The sequence below is a fragment of the Sarcophilus harrisii genome, chromosome 5 (genome assembly GCF_902635505.1).
Source record: "Sarcophilus harrisii chromosome 5, mSarHar1.11, whole genome shotgun sequence".
In the NCBI taxonomy this organism is placed as follows: domain Eukaryota; kingdom Metazoa; phylum Chordata; class Mammalia; order Dasyuromorphia; family Dasyuridae; genus Sarcophilus; species Sarcophilus harrisii.
The window spans coordinates 69,287,951-69,309,438 of record NC_045430.1 but is presented as its reverse complement, the minus strand read 5'-3'; the positions used below and the strand labels follow the sequence as shown (position 1 = coordinate 69,309,438).

Sequence of the window (21,488 nt, the reverse complement as noted above, 5' to 3'; positions counted from 1 at the left end):
GTATGGGATTCTTAAGAATAAGAACTATTTTTTGCTTTTCTTGGTATCTCCAAGGCTAAGCATATAACAGGTGCTTAATAAATGCTTGACTGACATTACCTAATAACTTTTGTACCTATTTCCTTTCTGTACATTTGTTGTTGTTCTGTCGTGTCTGACTTTTTTTGATCCCCATCTGGGGTTTTCTTGGCAGAGATACTGCAGTGATTTGCTATTTCCTTCTTCAGTTCATTTTACAGATGAGGAAACTGAGGCAAACAGGGTGGATGGAAGAGACTTGTCCAGAGTCACATTGCTAATAAGTATTTGGTGCAGAATTTGAACTCTGGAAAATGAGTCTCCCTAACCAGGTCTCAGCATTTGAATCCTCTGTGCCACCTAGTGTCCCACGGTGTACACAGTAAGTGCTTAATAAGTGCTCATTGGTTGACACCATCTAGTAGTTTTGTGCATTTGCATGTTGCTCCCCCTCCCCCCCCCCATGAGAATGTCAGCTTCTTGAAGGCAGGGACATTGTTTTTGCCTTTCCTTATATCCCCTGTGCTTAAGAGAATGCCTGATACATAAAAACCGCATAATAAATGCTTGTTGACTTTTGATTCTGCTGCTTTATTGTATAAAGGTGCCCTACAGAAAAGTCTTATGGCATTTTTACTCTGCATCATCGCTAGAGCAGTACAAGTTAAAAAAAAAATCTGTTAACTACCAATTTTTGTTTCAGAGAGAGATAGGAGTGGTTGATTTTTCAGAACGTGTAATTTTATGTACAAACAGTAAGAAGTCAAAATTAAAATAATAATTAAAAAGAAAAAAAAAAAAAACTGTGCCCCAAAGGCTGATTGAGACTCGGGAGAAGCAGCTTTGAGTTGGTCCTCTTTGGGGGGAGGGGAGGGAGAGGAGGGATACTTACAATGAAGCATCCTTCTCTGCAGAAATCATGTTGCTATGGCAACTGCCAAGCAAAGTTTCCCTTTGTCCTCCGGCCGTCAGACTCCAAATCCCATAATGCCTCACTCAAAATGTCGTCCTAGCCCCACCCTTCCCCCCTTATCTCTCCATGGGTTGGTTGAGGGGCAAAGCATTAATGGCTGCAGCCGGCACAGAGCCGGCGTGGAACACGCGCAAGCTGCCGTTCCTTTTCCGGCAACTTCCTGTACGTCACTTCCGTCTTGTCCTCCCGTCCCAAAGACCTGACTCGGGCGGACTCAACGAGCTTGTGAAGTGTCGCCGGCGACTTAGGAATCATGGTAAGGCCCCGACTTGGTTCCGCTGCCCCGTCTCGGGAGAGGCCCGGACTTCCGCGCTGTCCCCCATTCCCATCGTTCTCCTTCTCCTCTGAGACCCACGCGGGCCCGGAGTCTTCCCGCACATGGCCGCTGGGGCGGGGCGGGCGGTGTGGCCTATCCCGGGCCCCGCTTCAGGCGCGGCCCGGCGGGCTCGGGCCTTGCTGATCGACCGGGTCTGGGGAGTGCGGGGCGGTGCGGCGCGGCGGGAGCGGCATCTTAGCGTCTCAGCGGGAGGGGGGAGGCCCGGCCTCCCCTCCCCCACTCTCCGGGCTCGGCGGCTGGGCTGGGCCGGGCCAGGCCTGGAGGAAAGAAACTTCTAGTGTGTGTGCGTGCAGGAGGCGGGGCCTGCAGCCCGGGGCTGGGGCTAGGCGGGGGGCTTCCTCTCCCGCTACTGCGGCCTCTGCCCTGGGCTTCGTGGGATCGGGCACCCTCCCGAGTGAGCTCCAGACACGTCCCACCTCGGAAAAACGAGCTCTAACGCCCGTCGCACAAATAAAAGAAAATGCGTTAAAATTCGTCAGGTGCTAAGCGTTGGGTCTGCCACTGTTTAAATAATTGCTTTTTTTCCTCTGTGGAAAATCTGATGGACCGTGATGTATACACTGGCTTTAAATTTAGGTACCCTCTTATTCCCCCCCCCAAAAAAAAAAATTTAGAGCAGCCCGCCCCACCAGAAAAGATACACTTAGTAGCCTTTCTAATTACAGTCTTGTTTTCTTGGGAACGTTTTAAAGCTTCATAGTTTAAATTTTTTTTCATTTTATAAACTGGTCTGGTTGGACTTGATTAAAGTTGTAGGATGCTGCGCCTTTTTTTGCATGATAAAGGAACAGGAAAAGAGTTCAGATTTTATTCTTTCAATCCACAAAATATATGTACAACATCTAAATATATGTATGCTAGATATTCTTCCATTTCTACATCATTTACATTATACATTATGTATTTTACATTTCATTGGGTTTGTTTTGGTTTTTTTTAGGCATCCCTTTCGCTTGCACCTGTTAATATCTTCAAGGCTGGTGCTGATGAAGAAAGGGCTGAAACAGCCCGTTTGGTAAGTCTGCTTTTCTGCTGCTATTATTTTTTTTTCTGAATTATCACCTTGATTATTTGTAGTAATTTCTGGTTTCTCTCTTTTAAAACTAGTCTTCTTTCATTGGTGCCATTGCCATTGGAGACTTAGTAAAGAGCACTTTAGGACCCAAGGGCATGGTAAGAAAAATATAAAACATTTACATTAACATTTTTCAAAGATTTTTGGGGGAGGATGCTATACAATAAGTTTAATATCCATTAGGATTTTATGATGCAAGGTTTTATTTATTTAAAAATATGTATGCTATTTAAAATACTACTAAAATTACATCCTTCTAAAAATTATTTTTGCCATAATGTTATTGTTTGAAAGTAAAGGATATGGTTATTGGGGGAGAGGGGGAGCAAACTATGATTTAATTTGTTCCCTTCAGGACAAGATTCTTCTAAGCAGTGGAAGAGATGCTTCTCTCATGGTAACCAATGATGGTGCAACCATTTTGAAATCTATTGGTGTTGACAACCCAGCAGCCAAAGTTTTAGTTGGTGAGTCAAGAGACAACATTTGATATTTTGTCTGTACTTTTAACTATGATTCCTATGAAATGTCTTTTTTTTTTTTTTAAATCATTAATAAAAAATTTTTTTCACACATATCATTTGCAGTATGCTAGGGATATAAACAAAAGAATGAAATGATCTTTTCTCAAGTAACTTAACTTATGTTCTAGGTGCAGTTAAATGGCACAGTGGATAGAGCACAGATCCAACAGTCAGCAGAACCTGAATTCAAATCCAGCCTCAGACCCAATTAATTGCCTTTCAAAAAAAAATAAAGTAACTTATATACAAACAGGAGAAAAGTACATAATAAGTATATATCTAATAAATAGAATTAATGCCAAAAATGTTAAATATGAAGAATTTTGAAAGAGATGGCTTTATCAGCCAGTATAATAGTTTACTCTTTACTACTAAATCAATAAAGATAGCTAGTTTGGAGATTCCCCTATTATCCATTATCCTACTCATAAGAGGGAAAAAATGTAAAAATCTCATCCTGGCATTTAAAACTTCGTTAGGGGAAGCTAGGTGGGTGCAGTAGATAAATATCAGCCCTGAAGTCAGGAGGATGAGTTCAAATCTGGCCATACACTGAAGACTTCCTACCTATGTGACCCTGGGCAAGTCACTTAATCCCAATTGCCTCACCACCACCACCTCCCACCCCACCCCACCCCCAAAAAAAAACTGCATTGAAAATGTGCTTCACACCAACCTCTTTGTATTTTTTTCATGTTACTCTTCATGTAGTTTACATTCTGGTCAGATTGAAAAACTTTGTTCATTTTTTATATTCTTCAGTGCATTCCCATTTTCCCACATTTGAAATATAAACTAGAGCTATAATCACTATGAGGGGAAAGACTTATCACTGGGAGGCATAGAGAGGCATAGGACAAATTTCATGGTATCATTTGAACTGAATTTCAAACGGGCAAAGCAGTGGAAGAATATTCCAGTTAGTAGGTAGTAAGAAAGGGCATAAGTGTGTGAAGAGTATCAGAGAAATTCCATTTTCCTGAGGTGTTAGCTAATTCCCTGGATACATAGTTTGATATATACATTGAAGCTGCATAAATGTTTGTTAGGTTTAATTTAGATTAGTAAAAACAAATTTTAGAATTTAGGCTTCTCAAGAGTGGATTTTTGGGCCCAATTCTCTACATCTTACTGATGATTTATAGTTGTTCATGATAAAAATTGCTTAATGTATTATGATATGAGGCAGGGTCAATTGTAAGATGTGATCCTGGGTCAGATTTAGGAGGTATGTATAAAATATTTTTTTTACAAGATTATATAAATTAAATTGTATAAATAAAAGTTTGTGTGTGTGTTTTTTTTTTTTTTAAGATATGTCAAGGGTTCAAGATGATGAAGTTGGTGATGGTACTACCTCTGTAACTGTGTTAGCAGCTGAGTTGTTAAGGGTGAGAAAAAGTTGATTTTTAATAATTTCTGTTATAACGTATATAAGATATGTAATGCAGCTTAATGTGGTGCATCAAGAATGACACATAGTGGCTCTCTGGCTCTGTGGGGAAAAAATCATTTAACCTGACCTAAATAATTCTATAAAACTTAAGTTGTAGAATCTCCTTTTACAAAAGAATGTACTCTTTGGGATTCTTCTAGACCAGGAATGAGAAACATCTGGCTTGTGAGCCATGTGAGACCTGTGAAATTATTTGCTTAGGCAACCACAGGTAATGACAAACTTGAAACGAGGGTTAAAAAAAAGATTCCCCATCCCTGCCCTAGACCAATTAAATCACAGCTCCAAGAAGAAAATATAAATGATAGTTTTAAATTTTATGTTGTGACTGCTGTTAAAATTTTAACATGAAAAATTAACCAGAATTGAATGCTCCTTCCCTTAAAGGAAAAAAGAAAAAAACTTCCCACTTTAATTGATGTTATTACTTAACTGGCTTTTTTTTTTTTTTTTTTTTTTTAATTTGCTAAGGAAGCAGAGTCTTTGGTTGCAAAAAAAATTCATCCTCAAACTATTATTGCTGGCTGGAGAGAAGCTACAAAAGCAGCAAGAGAGGCTTTGTTGTTATCCACAGTTGATCATGGGTTCGTACCTTAAAATTATTTTTTTAAATCAACATTAAATAATCCTTAATGCATATTGAAAAATTTTAAAAGTAGAATGAATTTTTTAAAATGTATTCCTTAGGAAATGACAGGTGGTTTTTATTTCTGTTTTCCCCCGCATTTAGTTATGATGAAGCTGCATTCCGTGAAGATTTAATAAACATTGCTGGAACTACATTGTCCTCAAAGCTCCTAACTCATCACAAAGACCACTTCACTAAGTTAGCTGTAGAAGCTGTTCTTAGACTGAAAGGCTCTGGCAATCTTGAAGCTATACACATCATCAAGAAACTGGGAGGAAGTTTGGCAGATTCCTATTTAGATGAAGGTGTGCTGTGTTTGCAATATTATAAAGTCTTTCATTAGATGCTAATTATTTAATGTAGTTTCTGTTTATATTGGTAGTTATTCTCTTTAGACAGTTTTGTATATCTTTAAGGGGAAAAGTCCATTCCAAAAAATTATGATTTTCTTAGCAACAGCATATTTTTCTAAGTTGAGACATATTTCTCTTGTAATACCTATGGTACTCATTTAATTAGTACTTAATTAGTTAGATTCAGAATCCCATTTAAAGTGGCATTAGACACTGATAATGAAACCCTAAACAAAGTCATTTGTACCCTGTTCAGCCTTACTGCTTCCAGTATTATTATACCCTAAGAAGAAGGCATACATTCTCAAATAGTCTGAAACTGTGGAATTAAGATACACCGTGGAGAACAGTTTTCAGCTATAAAATCCAAACATCGTCATGAAGTCAAAACAACTAGCTTTTGCTTTTTTCAATTTAGGTTTTTTGCTGGATAAGAAAATTGGAGTAAATCAACCAAAGCGAATTGAAAATGCAAAAATTCTTATTGCGAATACTGGGATGGACACAGACAAAATAAAAGTATGTGGTTTACATTTCTTAATATTTGATTTATAACTCTTTAAAATTTATAACCCAAGTAATTTTATGCTTCCTTTTTACTTAGATATTTGGTTCCCGAGTAAGAGTTGACTCCACAGCAAAGGTTGCAGAAATAGAACAGGCTGAAAAAGAAAAAATGAAGGAGAAAGTTGACCGCATCTTGAAGCATGGAATAAATTGCTTTATCAACAGGTGTGTTTGGTTGAAGGACCAATAATTATTTTACCAACTTCATAAACAATGTGGTTACCTATTTCATATCACAGGGGTTAGGAATACGGTGCCCCCATGATTTGGAAAATCCACATAAGTTTTTTTTTGCTTTCTATATTAGAGATGTCTGAGTATTTTTTTTTTTTTTAAATGGGTTGTTGAATAGTACCTTATTGTAAAATTTAGGCATATTTATAGTATTAAAAGATAAAATACATTGAAATTATACAATACTATCTTGCATACATTTTATGCATTTCTGAGTTTCTGAACTGTCTTCTTCCTTTCGTGTGCCATTGTACAGTGATATCTTGATGGGAAAGGTCAAGAATGTGGAATAATTTTACATCATATCTTAAGTCAGGCAATTAGGAAATTACAGTTAGCCCTCATGTTGTAGTATATTACTATGATTTCATGCACTGAAAGTTAATTTCTGGAAATTGAAGGCTTTGGGAGAAAGGCTTAAAATGTGTTAAATAGTGATAATTGAGTTAGTGTAATTACAGCCCTAATTTATACTTGAAATTATGTAGGAAAATGGGAATGCATAGAATAAGAATATAAAAGTGAAAGTCTTTCAAGGAAAAATCAATATTGTAAGATTTCGTAATTTAAATCTTAAGATAAACACTATACCTTAAGAGCAAAATAAAGTGGTAAAATCGGTATCTTTGAGAACCTCACATTTAGTTGTAGGTCAAAACATTTGATGACTTGTGAAAAGTACATATTTGATACTTGTTCTTTTGGTTCTGGTATGGATATGTTTTATACCACTCTGATTCAATACTTGCACAAACCTAAGGGTTTTTAATAGCACAATTTTATTTGCAGGCAGCTGATTTATAATTATCCTGAACAGTTATTTGGTGCTGCTGGTGTCATGGCAATTGAACATGCAGACTTCGCAGGTGTGGAACGCCTGGCCCTTGTTACAGGTATGGAAAATTTAATCAGTCAAGTATTTATTTCTGAATACTTGTTGAAAATTCCTGAAAACGGAGGTAGCTTAAGACTTAAATATGTCACTTCTGAATTTATCTGGCATAGATAATAGTGTGGAAAACTAAAAGACCTTTGAGGTCCTTGAAAACAGGGAGTGTTTATTTTTTACCACTTTAATGATGTTCAGTGATTGGCTCAGGCAGGCCTCCTTCACAATAGGCATTTCAAAAAGTAGCTGGATTACATAGTGGATAGAGTACTGATCTTGGAGTCAGGAGGACTGAGTTCAAATGTGGTCTCAGACATTTAACACTTACTAGCTAGCTATGTGATCTTGGGCAAGTCACTCCACCCCAGTTTTCTCTCAAAATGGGCGAGGGGAGGAAAGCAAAAAAAGGCATTTCATGTTTGTTTAAAAGAAGCAAGTAGCTTTATAAAGAATGTATAATTAAATGATTATATTAAATTCCAAATACATTAAATTTAACTTGCTCTAAAAAATAGAGTATTAATATTGGATTCTGGGAAAATAACTGATTAATCAATAAGCATTTGTTACCCATTGTACAAAAACCGTGTGAGAGACAGTATATGCTATATGTTGGGTTTACAAACTACAAAAATAAAATTGTCATCTGCCTTAAAGAGCTTATATTGTGTCAAAAGAAGATAACATCTGCATGTGAGTAAGCATAAAATATATTTTAAAATTGGAGGTAGTTTTGTTTTTGAGCTTGCTGAGTAGCCAGGGTTAGCAAAGGCTTTCATGTGAGAGGTTCCCTTAATCTGAATTTTGAAAGATTATTAACCTGACCAAGGTTGTTAAGCATGTAAGGTTTGAAAAGGGGGATGATCAGAAGAATGTGGAGGTGGAATTGACAAGATTTGGCAATTGATTAGCTTTGGGAGCTAAGGGGAGAGTGAGGATGATAGTGAGGTTAACAAATTTGAATGACAAAAAGTAAGTGTTTCTGAAAAAAATTGAGATATAAGATGAGTAGGTTTGGTGGAAAAGATATAGTAAGTTCTGTTTTGGATATGCTGTGTTTGAGATGCCTCTGGGATTGGATGGTGGTATGGAAATAGAGCTTATGAGAGTGCCTGGGGCTGGATATACTGATTATATTTCTGAAATGAAAATTCTACATTCAGATGACACTTTGATCCAAGGGAGATGATGAAAGCATACAGAGATAAAAGTGAAGAGGGCAGACCCTTGAGGAGGAGCACAAAATGGAAAGGGAAATGTGCTAACTGGGGCTGCCTTTTAAGATGGAGATATAAATGACAATCCAGCAAAAGAGAAAAGACAGAAAGAAGAACCAAGAGAGAAAGTAGTGAATAATAGGTTATCCAGAAAGAGGATAATGAATAGTAGTGTGTACAAGCTTCCCAAAAGTCAAGAAAGAATGAGGATGGAGGAAACTGGTGGACTTGGTATTTAAGAGATCATTAACTGGATAGAGCAAAAAAAAAAAGAAAAAAAATCATTAACTGTTAATACTTATGATAATTTGTTACTTTAATCATCAGATAATTAATGTGATACATATCATAATCAGTCATATTTAGAAAGTGTTGATCCATATTTGGTCATCCATTACTAAAGAGGAATTTTAAATGCCATGCATTTAATCAATTCAAATTTTTATTTATAGGTGGTGAAATTGCCTCAACTTTTGATCATCCAGAACTGGTAAAGCTAGGAAGTTGCAAACTTATTGAAGAAGTTATGATTGGAGAAGACAAACTCATCCATTTTTCTGGAGTAGCACTGGGTAAATACACATTTTAAGAATGTAATTATATAGTGTCATAAAATTTTTGTTACTATAAGACAGTTTTAAAGTCTTCTGGTTGTACAGAATTGGTTGGAATTGAGTTTTCTACATAGCTGAAATTAACTGTTAAAGCATGGAAATTGATTTGATTGTTAACTTTTTAAAATTTTCTTTAATAATCAAGTCTTTTTTGTGCCCTGAGCCCCTTTGGCAGTGTGGTGAAACCTGTGGACTCCTCAGAATCAGGTTTTTAAATACATAAAATTCGTGAGCTTACAAAGGAAATTTAATTATGTTGGCCTATAGCTATCAAAACGTAGAAACAAGTTCATTGACATCAGGTTAAGAATCTCTGTATAAAAACCAGTTTCCCATACATAGAATATAATGGAAAATATTTTCTTGATCATTTAGGAAACAGTATTATGAGCATTGTTAATTGTTAAATAAGTGAAATTTGTATGTGCTTTAAATTTTATAAAGCGCTTTACATTTGAGCCCTCACCAAAGCTCTCTAAGATAGACAGGTACAACCAGTACTCACTAGAAAGTTAGTAAATTTTTCCATAACACAGAACTTTGCTGAAACTTCATGGTGACATTTCCCATCCTTCTAGGAGTTCCACATGACTCTATCTTCTACCACTTAATTCTGAGCTGTTTTGCTTCAGTATCTCCAGCATCAGATTTGCATAATGAACATTTCTGTAAAACAAGAACTGTCCATGTGATCATTTTATATAAAGGAAAACCAGTTGAGACTTATCTATAGTAACAGTTACTTGAATTCAGGTTTTTTGGAGTCTTATTGTCTTCAGGTTGGTTACCAGATGAGTGGGGAAAATATCTTCACTGATGGAGTCATATAGATCCTTTGAATATTTGTATGTAATAATGTACCTTGTAAGAATGGAGGTATTGTTCATGTGAACAAAGTAGAGGATTTAAAACTACAAGAGAGAGAATGAGTTAGGCAAATCTCCTTACCCTTTTTATAAAGTGGCATAACTAGTAGCAAGCATAGCCAAGAATTTAATCAGCTCCTCTTGATTAAAAATTTGTATGTTTTTATTGTACCTTTTTGCCAGTAACATCAAATATCTCTGTCATTAGTTAATTTTTTTTTCCCTCATTTACTAAAGCAAGGACATGTTCCATTGTTGAAACCCACATCATTTTCTGGTTAGCTATAGTGCTAAAGTGTCTTTGTACTTTGAAGTAAATATTACATTAAAAATATCCTTACAAGTGCCCTTGGGTTTTTGAAGTGTAGGATAGCTTAATTTGCCATTGTTCCCCCCTAGCAAAAATGATTGTCTTTTTCTCCCTATTTTCCCCATCTCCTCAACATGTGTAGTTTACCACAGATTGAAAGAATGTTAAGGCTAAGACACTTTAAAAGAAATTTAGATTCCTCTCATCTTAAAGGTGGATAATAGGAAAGGATATTGACATGCAGAGAGTTTAAATAACTTTATTTCTCACCTTGAATATTTTCAGAGGGAAAGTTTTTCATTGCATCATCATGTCTTTGTTTATACAGTTATCCATCTTCATATTTTAAGAAATCTACATTCTTGATTTTTTTGGGTATTTGCTAACTTTTTAAACATCACTAAATAGGTATTAGAGAAGAATGATTTAAAAATGGTAAATGGTTATTTGGAATTCATAATGTTAAGTTGTTTTTGCATATAATTTTTACATATAAACATTGGATAGATCAATTTATTTTTTTTTAAATAGAGCACTTCTTCTGTTGATTCTTTTGTTTTTTCTTCTTAGGTGAGGCTTGTACCATTGTACTGCGTGGTGCCACACAGCAGATCTTGGATGAAGCAGAAAGATCCTTGCATGATGCTCTTTGTGTTCTTGCTCAGACCGTGAAAGATTCTAGAACTGTCTATGGTGGTGGTGAGTATCATATATTGTTTCTTAATATTTTGTATTATCTTTTCAGGATTATATCAACTCTTATTTACTTATATTATTTTCTTATAGGAATTTTTTTTTTAAATATTGCTTTACAAAATATTTTAAGGGAAAGATTCATCTGAAATGTCCATTTTTCACTGACCCTATGTGTAAAGAAAAGAATAGCAGGAATTTTTTTCTCTTGACTTTTAGGTTGTTCTGAGATGCTGATGGCCCATGCTGTTACAGAACTTGCTAACAGAACACCAGGCAAAGAAGCTGTTGCAATGGAGTCTTTTGCTAAAGCTTTGAGAATGGTAAGTCATGTGTTACAGAAGTAGCATTGTTTTCATGTTTTTAAAATTTTAGCCACAGTGCTTCCATCAATAATAGAAGACGTATAGTAAAGACTAAAAAGGGAGATTGTTTTATTCCTCTTTAGAGAGAGAAGGGATTTTTGTTTTTCTAAGCTCTTGACTTATTGGTTATAAAATGCTATGTTGATTCATTAAGACAAATGGACATTTTATAGTGAAGCAAGCATTCACTGTTTGCACATTTTCTTTGTATAGCTGCCAACCATTATAGCTGACAATGCTGGTTATGACAGTGCAGATTTGGTGGCTCAACTCCGTGCTGCCCATAGTGAAGGCCAAAAAACATACGGACTTGGTAAGAAAACAATATTTATTTGGTTGAATGAACTCTTGAAGCTTTATACTTGGATGACTAAAATGAAATCTGTCATTTAAATGCCAAGAATACTTTACAAATACCTATTCTGCTGTTGTCTTATAACCCGTAAACAATGTTAAGGAGACTTGTTATCATTATTCCCATTTAATAAATATGAACTTGTGCAATCATTCATTTTACTTGTGGAGTTAGGTGTTATACTTCAAATTCTATGAAAAACTTGACATATATTTTCTCAGAAATCATCCTTGCATAATTTACTTGTATTTAAACAAACTATTATTATTAATTTAGAGTTATTGGTTGAGAGAAAAATTAAGCAAAATATTAGGAAAGATGGGGGCTCAGCTCCCCTAACAAATAACTTAGAAAATGATTGTGTAGTAACAAGATGGGGTGTGGATACAATGGGTACAAATAACTTTTTCTAGGAATTGGGCCTAGAGAAGGAGGAGAGACTTGGGGTGAATACAAAGTCTAATTACCATGGTTTAAGAGAACCCCAAAAGATATACTCAGATGGAGAGTATAGTACAAGTATAGCTTCAGAAAAAAAGAATGAGGGAGGTGGTGCAGTGGATAGAGCACCAGCCCTGAAGTCAGGAGGACCTGAGTTCAAATGTGGTCTCAGATACTTAACACTACCTACCTTTGTGATCCTGGGCAAGTCACTTAGTCCCAGTTGCCTCGGAGTCCCAGTTGCCTCGGCCAAAAAAAAAGAATGACTCCAGGATAGGTGGTATGCATACACCTCAGGGCCTCCAAAAGTCCTGAAACCAGCACTCCCTTGGGAGCCACAGGAACAAAAAAACACTACCCCAAGTCCATGACATGTATGTCTGTCCCAGGTGACCTGTTTTTGGAAAGAAATAATGTAGTTCCTGGATATCCTGCACCAGACCGTGTCTCTACTGAGACTAACAAAATACTTGCAATCCACTCGGTATATCTGGGATGTAGTAGAGAATGGAACTGTTGGTTTCTGCCTGTGCAACGAGATGGTCCTCCTACCCAGCTGATCTGCATTGGGCCACTGGGAGACAAAGGCAGAATCTAGATGTTGTGTAGATATTAGGATCTCTAGGCCACCCCATACATAACTTTCAAAAGGTTAGTTATAACAATTTCTGCATCTTAGGGGAAATTAAATAAGGCAGGAAAAAATGAAATTAGAAAATGTCATAGCATCTAAGTACGACAAATGAATCAAATGCAAATGGACAACAAAACTAATAGACACTTTAGTGTACTCATCACAGAACTAGACAAATCTAACAAGCTACTAATTAAGAAAAAATTTTAAGGACCTGAAGATAGTTTTTCAGAAGTTAATAATGGTAACAGCTAGGTGATGCAATGGATAGAACATTGCACCTGGAGACAGGGGAACCTTTATTCATATGCAGCCTGAGACACGACATCATTTGTGTGACCTTGGACAAGTCATTTAACCCTGATTGCCTTGCCAAAAAAAGAATAAAATAATGATAAGCCATTGGTGATCACTAAATGGCGATTGGAAGGAATGTGCTTTATCTGTGGGCTCCTTCAAAAACCCTCAAAGTATATGCAGAGAAACAAATATTAAACACTTCCTTTATTTATTAGAATGTAATAAATAGAAGTCATTTGGAGAAAGACTTCATACTTTTAAGTGAAGGCTAAGTGATTAGGTTGAAGAAGGATGGGGATGGGAAAACAAAGTTGGGGAATGGGGCATGATTCTTTCCTATGCAGTTGGTGTAATATATAGAGGTAGAGTGAAAGTGACAGGAATTTACAAGCCTAGTGGTGGGCATGGATGATAGATTATTTCTTGGAGAGCAGCAGAAGGACTTTAAGCTCTGCCAATTCCTCCGAGCTGATTCAAAATAAAGGGCAGTATTTGCAGATCTGATTTGGAAGGAAACTAAAACATTGGTTCCCCTTCCTACTCTCCTGGGCTGGGTTAAATTTTTTAGAATACAGTCAAAGCAGTCACTTGGAGAAAATTTATATTGCCATCTCTTATATCAACACATTGAGAAAGAACAGAGCAGTTAATTGATGGTGCTGTTAAATAAAGTAGAAAAGCAATAAATTTTTTTTTAACACAAAATTAGTAATCCTGAATATTAATGGGGAAGATATGATTTTGTGTGTAATCCTTCCCTGGTGCTCTACTATATATGTTTGAAAATCCTCTTTTGGTATTCAAATTTAAAACAAAGGATAAAACTTTAAAAAATAATCTCTCTGGATAGACAACAAAAAAGGTTTTTTTGTGGGGAGAGCCCAGTTTTGTTTCATACCATAGGAAGAACCAAGCAGTGATCTGATTAACACAGAAAGTAGACATCTCATGTGATATTACATCAATGAAAGATAATTACCTTGTGTCTTGTAACCTAATTGTTGGAGGGTCAGTTATAACTTGCTTCGAAGCATGTCGAATAAATGCATGACTCAAACTCAATAGTGTCATCTTCTAATGATTAGAGAATGACATTGAATAATTTGAGTGTTCTTTTCTTGGAAAGAAGAAATCTGACATCTGTATATCCTTATCCCTTCTAGTAAAGAATTTGTGTCCAAGGCATCCTCATTGGTTATTATTTGCTAAGATAAAATTTTGGGGAGTGCACCAGTATTGAAATCTGGGGCTTGGTGGTCTCTGGGTTGTAAATTCTTCCAACCAGCTTAATGAAAGCAAGATAAACAAGCCTTATAGGAAAGAATTCTTTAAATGAATGTTTCCTAAATTAACATCAGAATAACAGACTTTTTTTTTTTACTGCCTCTTCCTTTCCACAATTCTATACTACCAAAGCACACATCTGCTACTACCGGAGCTGCACTAATCTCATATCTGATGCTTCCCCCCAATATATTCAGTATTTCATGCCTAAGGATCCTGTTCAGCTCTACAAAGGCTTAGCAGCTCCAACCCTACGCTGAGAGTTGAGATCCCAGAATCCTCCTTACTTTTCCAGCCCTCTAGTTCTTTTGACAGAAAGAAGCAGTTGCTAAGGCTAAGGGCCTAAGGTTGAGGATCCAGGTTATTTTGGGAGAGGGGAAGTGAAAGTTGTCAACCAAATGAAAAATGCTTTAAATCAATAGTTAATATTGCAAATTAAGTTAACTTCTGAGATTCTACCCCACATTTGTCAATTTAATATTTTGGGATATAGATACACTGGTGCACTGCTGGACACAGTAGAGACCATCTATCACTCGGGGAATGGCTGGACAAAATTTAATCTATAAATGTAATGGAATGGACTTGTCCTATCGATAATGGTGGAGCATGTCAGAGATCAGGGAGCCTTGAGTGAAGTGACTTACTACTCTTGCAGATTTTTATTACATTTTAGAGAGTTTTTGTCATTTCTTTGAGGGTCACTTTCCAGATTGTAAATAATCAATTTTAAACACATCAAGCATGACATTGACTTTTGTCACTTAGAAATCGTAATCAATGTGGAGAGTCCAGGGTGGCAAAACATTTGAAAACTGCCATATGAAAACCAATTTAGGTAATTGAGTATGCTTGACTTTGGAAGGTTTAGAGGAGAATTATGTTTGGTTTTAGACAACTGAAAAGCTATCATGTTGAAAGAGAAAAACTGTATAAGGGAACAGATCTTGGAAATTGGTAAAAGTCTTTGGAATTTTGGAAAGTTCATTATATGGAGGACTTTGTCCAGAACTGGTCAGTACAGGGATAGGAAGGCTGCTTAGGAGAGTAAAAAGTTGACAACTAAGGAGTGATCTGATCTGAATTCAGATCTTTATTGCCGTGTTTGTCTGGGCATTTGTCAATTTCCTCGCCAAGGAATTGGTTTAATTAAATGCGACCAATTCTAGTCTCTTCCAATTCTAGATCTTTTGATTCTGTGGTCCATTGTAATTCCACTAATGGGAGTGTTGGAACAGAAACTAGGTGACAGCTTGTGAAGAATAATCAAAATTTCTGCATTAGGGAGATTGAACCTCAAAATTGATATTAGTTTCTTGGTTGTATAAATCTTTGATAATTAAGAAAATATAACTTCCTGAGAGGAAAAACATACCCAAATACCATTGAATGGGTTTAGAAAATGAATCTGGAGTTGACAAGTGACTCCTGTAGCAGTGGGAGTTTGCTGCTTGTCATGAGCAGCTGCCCTAGAAAAACATTCCAAAGTCTCAGAAGTTTTATGTGCAGAACCCATTGACTTGACTAATTAAAATTTATAAAACTGAATGTGATGGACTCATATTTGAGAATGTAGTTTTCTTGTTTTCAGATTACACTTGAGGAAAAATACTCTATGAAGTTGGTTTTGTTTGTAGGTGGTGCTTCATAATACTTTCTTCAGTACTTAGCCCTTGATGGGGATTTAAGACCAACAAAGCTAGAAGTAGAATGGACCTTGTATAATGTTATACCAGAAAATACTAAACTGTATAAAAAGGATGGTCCAATCAAAGCAACTCTTATAGTTGTCAAGAAATGGATACATCTCATTTTCATTTCAAATTTAGATCACATTAGCCATTTTATATTACTCTCTTACTGCCATCCCTTTGCTGGAGGCAGTTTACAGCCCTGTGCCTAAGAGCCCCACCTCTTGACAACCTGCATCCCTTTTGGCCATCCATCCAGCAAAGTGAACCCATGGACCTGCCAACTTTTTTTTAAGTGTTCTAGTTCCTCCTTCTGAGCCACCACAGCTTCTGAAGACTGTGAAAAAGATGTCTCTATTGAAAAGATCCAAAATGACTTTTTAAAAAGTTAAATTTGACTGTAATACTGACTTGACTAAAATACACAACCATTCAGGAGCTAGTGTAATTCAAGTGTCTCAAAGCCAGTCTTATGGAATTGTTTTCAAATAATTAAGATTCCTCTAGCAATATTAGCTTTGTAACAATATTAGCAATATAGTGTTTGGAAAATTTATGATTTGGGATAGACACTGGATTTACTTAAATTGGGCAGTCTGGTTTCATTTCCTGTAATTCTTGTTACCCAAGTCCTTTGTCACCTTATGATGGTTTGGAGTAAGAAACTGTTGTGGTCCTATAAAAGGTATGCTTCCACCTGCCTTACTGTCTCCATTTTATGGACAGTTGGGCTTTGCCATTGTTCTGCCCAGTTTGCGTATGAATTTTCTACGGATAGGAGCTTTCTCTCTTTCCCTTTGTATTCTAGTACTTAAGACATTATTTGGCATTTACTTGGCATTTAGTATGTATGACTATCACAAGCAATAATTTGCCTAGATGACCTTAGAATTAGTAATGATCATAGCCTCTTAAGTATAATGTGGGGGTGGAGTGGGGAAGTAAAGTCTTAAAATAAATTTAAAAAGAAATCTAAGAACTTTTATTTAATATAACTTTGTATGGTAAAAAGTGTGAAGATTTTAAAACTTTTTAACTAAGATATTGTAACCTAATATTTTTATTCTCTTTTAAGACATGAAGCAAGGTACCATTGGAGATATGGCTGTGCTTGGTATAACAGAAAGTTTCCAAGTGAAGAGACAAGTTTTGTTGAGTGCGGCTGAAGCAGCAGAAGTAATTCTTCGTGTAGATAACATTATTAAGGCAGCACCAAGGTACCACACATTTGTGAATTATTGGCACAGTATTTAGAAATATTAGAAATATATCATTCATTCACTATAAATTTATTAAGAACCTTACACAGTGCTAGATAGTGGGAAAGACAAATAAGACAACTGCCCTGCCCTCAAAGAGCATGTTAACTTCTAGACTCCTAAAAATTACATAGATAAAAGACAGAGATCTACAGGAATTCTTAAGCATGTTAAATATTCTTTAACATGCTACTTTTCATTTTAAGTGGTTTTTCTGAGATGTGTGTCGAATTCTGAAAAAACTACTTCATTAGACAAAATTGGTATTTCAAAAAAAAATCTGATGTTGGCTGGAGAGAATATTTTTAATCACTTGTAAGGTGATAGCCACAAAACAAGTTTTAAAATTTATGAATAAAAGAACAGATTGGATCATGCCAAGATTTCTTTGTTTAGAATCTAAAACTTTAAATACTTGCTGCTTTTCTGCCCAAGGTCTAATTTCAGCAAACCTAATTGGTTTGACTAAGAGAATTCCTTGCCCACTTATAGAAATGAGTTCCTTGAACCCATTAGTAAATCTGGGGAAAACTTGTTTATTATTATTATTTCTTTACTTTAAAAGTAATATTCTTATCTCATGGGTTATTTGGAATTTTATTTAAGGAAATACTTAAATAGGCTAGTTCTCTTACATTGTCTTTAAAGATTTTTCTCTTTAAATGATTTGGGCTTTGAAAGGAGAGAAAACCCAATAGTTAGGGATTAGAGAAGAAAGAAAGGGGTATAAATGGAAATGTTTATTATACTATAATCCATTATTACCCTACTACAGTGAAGTTGCATAGCAGCAGCACTAAAGAACCTGAACACTATACTGATCTCTGCTCCCAACTGGAGTATGAGGCCCTGAGAAGGGAATCCTGGCTTCTGGTGTTTGCTCATGTGCAGAATGAGAAGCTGGACAAAATGGCTCCATGACCTTTGATTTAGGGGGTTGAATTGAAGGAGGCACCTGTGAGAAAAGCCAGAGAAATGTGCCACCAGTAATTCCTCTGGGGATTATCGTTGAGATGTCCAAGAGGCAAGTCATGATTGGCAGGTGACGAGTCCATTTATCATTCTTTAAGACCTTTTCATATTTCATTGAAGCCTTCCACTTTTGTTCTTTAACTTGAAAAGAGGCATCAAAACAAATGAAATCGTTACATGATTAAAATATTCTCAACATGGTCTAAATAGAAGGAACACTGTATTTGGAATTTGAGGGCCCTCTGGCACGTCATAGCTTTGTGGCTGTACAAATCCTCATTTCTTTGGACATCCAAAGTGGCTTCTGGTCTGCTGGAAATTAGTTTTCTGATTTAGTCGTGTAGCCTCAGGTAACTGGTAAGATTTACTCTCAAATAGAGAATAAAACCTTCGTGTACTTCAGATTAGAGAAGTAATTTTAAAGCTAATCTTGTAGAAAGAAAGCTGGGTATCTTGCTGAGGGAAAATAATATTAACAGATTTCCACTAAATAATTTGGGATTCATATGTCACAAAGTTGTAGTTAAGTCAACCAGACAGATTTCAACTAAAGAAGCATTTAGTTTCCTATAGAAATCTGTATTTTGGTGAGGAGCGGGGAGAAGTTCAATAAGTAATAAGATGAGCCTTCAGTGCTCACTGAATTTAATGTGTTCGGTGAACAATTACAGAACTTTCATTGTACAATATGCTGGTGACTAATGAAAACTGCATTTTTAGATTGACTTTGTATAGCAATTTAGTCTAATAGGAAAAACAAGCATTGCTGTGTTGCAATTAATTTTTTAAGTTATTGCTATGGAATCATTATTCTTATTGCTGTTGTTTTTGTTTATGTAGGCTAAATTTATATGGAATATGTTAGATTTAGGAACAAATGAGTTGGGAGCATATAGTACAAAGGACTAGTTTCAGTGCAGTTAACTGAAAATGTGTTTAAAAACTAAATCTTTTAAAAATTTTTATTGTTTTACATTAATGATTTTGTAGAAATTTTAATAGATTTTGAAATTTTGGGGTAGAGGGTGATCTTTTTAAATGACATGGCAGTGTAGGATTGCAGGATTTTGGGAACTGACAACGCTCTTGTTTTAGAGATGATGAAGACTGTGCCCACTGTCTAATTGCAATGTAGACAAATGAACTAATAATTGATGTACGATATACAAATAGTGTACCTCATTTTTATTGTGTAGATAGATCTCTAGTTTCACTTAAATGAATTTCACAGATAATAAGTATTTCCAAACCATTTCCATATTCTAATTCATTCTAGACTTCCATTCCGTCTTAAAGCATGAATAACAATGATATAGCTTTGATAATTGGCCTCAGTGCTGATTATCTGTGGTTCCTCATTACTTAGATTGAAGAATCAAGCTCAGATTGCTTATTTTGGCATTGACTTGTTGGCATCTTGCACTCTCACTTCATCATGCTTTGAGATATGTATTCTGTCTCAGTGATCTCTCTCTGCTCCAGCATTCCTTTCTGGCTGCCAGCCCTTCCTTTATTCAAGCTCAGTTTAGCCGTCTATGCTGTAGGTGAGCTAATCCTTTTTTGAGCTCACATATCATGTAGCTAGGGTCCATTGTTAGGACGGAGGTAGGAGTCCTTAAGTGATTGTCTCCTCCCCAGCTGTATGTATTCTGCTTGTATTGCCCTTATTTTCCTTTTAGAATGTAATTTCCTTAAGAGCAGTGACAATTTTTGTTTCTTCTCCTTCCTACCTCTCGCCCCAAAGAATTCTTCCTTCCAACTTAGCAGAGTCTGGCATACATTAAGCAATGAGCACATATTTAAAGAATTACTTAGTCCGTTCTCTCTACATCACAGATTTGTTGTGAAGAAAGGGATTTTATAAATAAAATGAAAATGTTGTGGTTGTCAGATCATGTGTATTGTCTCCTACCAAATTGTATGCATTGTAGTGCACTACAATTTATAGTGCTTTGATGGCCCTTCAGTTGTAGTAGGCTGCTTGAAGATTCCTGTACTCCTAAATAGCACTGATCTAATTTCCTCTATTTTTTAGGTTTATGTGTATGGTTTTCATTATTTTCTCCTTTGATTTCTCTTATTTCCGGTATTATCTGCTATTAACCGCTATTCCTTTACTCCAAATAATCTTAAATCCAACTTGTAGAGAAAGTAAAGCTTATTTTCTTTTGCCTGTTTTAGCATTGCTTACATATTTAAGCAAGACTCCTCTTCAAAAGAAAACCAGTAGAGCAATAGGTCTGTGAACTAATACTAAAAAGAGTGAAAATTGCAATCCTGGCCCTGCCCACTCTGGCTATTTTTCCATGTTCTATCATAAGTTGGCCTTTGTTAAATATAGTCTACTACAATTTGAACAAGAACTTAGAAAATCTTGAACATCAGGTGTTATATATTGAGTAGATTTTTTGACAATCACAGCAGGAATTATGGGTGTGAAAAAAATCTTCTGAAATAGAACAATCAGCATTATAATTGTTTTAATCAAAATAAGATTTTTAAAGGCCAAGTTTTGTGATGAAAGCCTGATTAAAATCATGTCCTCTTTTTTTTTTTTTTTTTTTTTTTTTTTCCATTTCCCATAACTTTACATAAATTGCCTCATAGCTAATTCAAGGGAATTTTTTTTTTTTTGTTTGCTTTTCTAAAGGCAGAGTGGAGAAGAAAAGAATGCTTAGGATTTATCGAGAAAAACTAATACAATACATTTTCTTAATGTTTGTTTTTATATTTTTTTTTTTTGTTTTGTTTTGTTTTTAACAGAAAACGTGTACCAGATCACCACCCATGTTAGACATTCCCAAATCCCAGAGGACTCTGGGGCCAACCATTTCAGTTACAAAGTTGTTGGAGAGAAATGCACCTTCTAAGGACAACAAGGAACAGAAGCTTATCTGAGACAAAGCATATTCATGAATTTGACATTTAAACTGACTCTTCTATTTCAACACGGGTCTAATTTATTTGCTGTTTCATTTTCAGACAAAATATAGAGTTGATTTTTTAAAAGTTCATTTCCTCCTACTGTGCACTGAAATAAAATTTCCAATTGTTTACCTTGCTTTTAATTTGTCTTATGTTATCATAAGTTCTGTGTTAACCCTTAATGTAAAAAATAATTGCAGAAAAGCTTCTGTAGTTTAGAGTTTAGATAGGTTAATGATAGTCTACCCACCAGCCACGTGTGAGTTAGTTATTTGGTTCAATACTTTGTTATCAACTAAAATCAAAATATTCAATAAATCAAGATCCAATTATTGCTTCAGTGTTCTGGCAAATCATTCCACATAATTTGTTATGCTTTATTATTATTTGGTTTCAAAATTGAAATGGGGAGGGGAAAAGAATAATTATTTATTCAGTGCCTAATGTGCTAGGCATTGTGTTAAACACATTTTACAAATATCACTCATCTAATCCTCACAATAACTCT

At 35.6% G+C, this 21,488-nt stretch overlaps 1 protein-coding gene across 1 annotated transcript; it reads left to right on the top strand.

Moving 5' to 3' along the window:
* The first annotated feature begins 1,045 nt into the window (after nt 1-1,045).
* Nucleotides 1,046-21,118, top strand: CCT2 (chaperonin containing TCP1 subunit 2). Its single transcript, XM_003770927.3, has 16 exons — nt 1,046-1,247; nt 2,269-2,343; nt 2,436-2,501; nt 2,759-2,870; nt 4,242-4,318; nt 4,855-4,967; nt 5,114-5,316; nt 5,783-5,883; nt 5,969-6,096; nt 6,955-7,058; nt 8,724-8,843; nt 10,632-10,760; nt 10,974-11,077; nt 11,333-11,432; nt 16,900-17,041; nt 20,819-21,118. Exons 1-16 carry the CDS (start codon nt 1,245-1,247, stop codon nt 20,847-20,849), a joined length of 1,608 nt encoding a protein of 535 aa, XP_003770975.1. The 5' UTR covers nt 1,046-1,244; the 3' UTR covers nt 20,850-21,118.
* Nucleotides 21,119-21,488: the final 370 nt, after the last annotated feature.

What these genes read in the sequence shown, in the direction of transcription:
- CCT2 (XM_003770927.3), top strand. An exon ending in AGCAGCCAAAGTTTTAGTTG is followed by an intron (nt 2,871 to 4,241) that starts GTGAGTCAAGAG and finishes TTTTTTTTTAAG; the next exon opens with ATATGTCAAGGGTTCAAGAT. An exon ending in CCAAAAAACATACGGACTTG is followed by an intron (nt 11,433 to 16,899) that starts GTAAGAAAACAA and finishes TTCTCTTTTAAG; the next exon opens with ACATGAAGCAAGGTACCATT.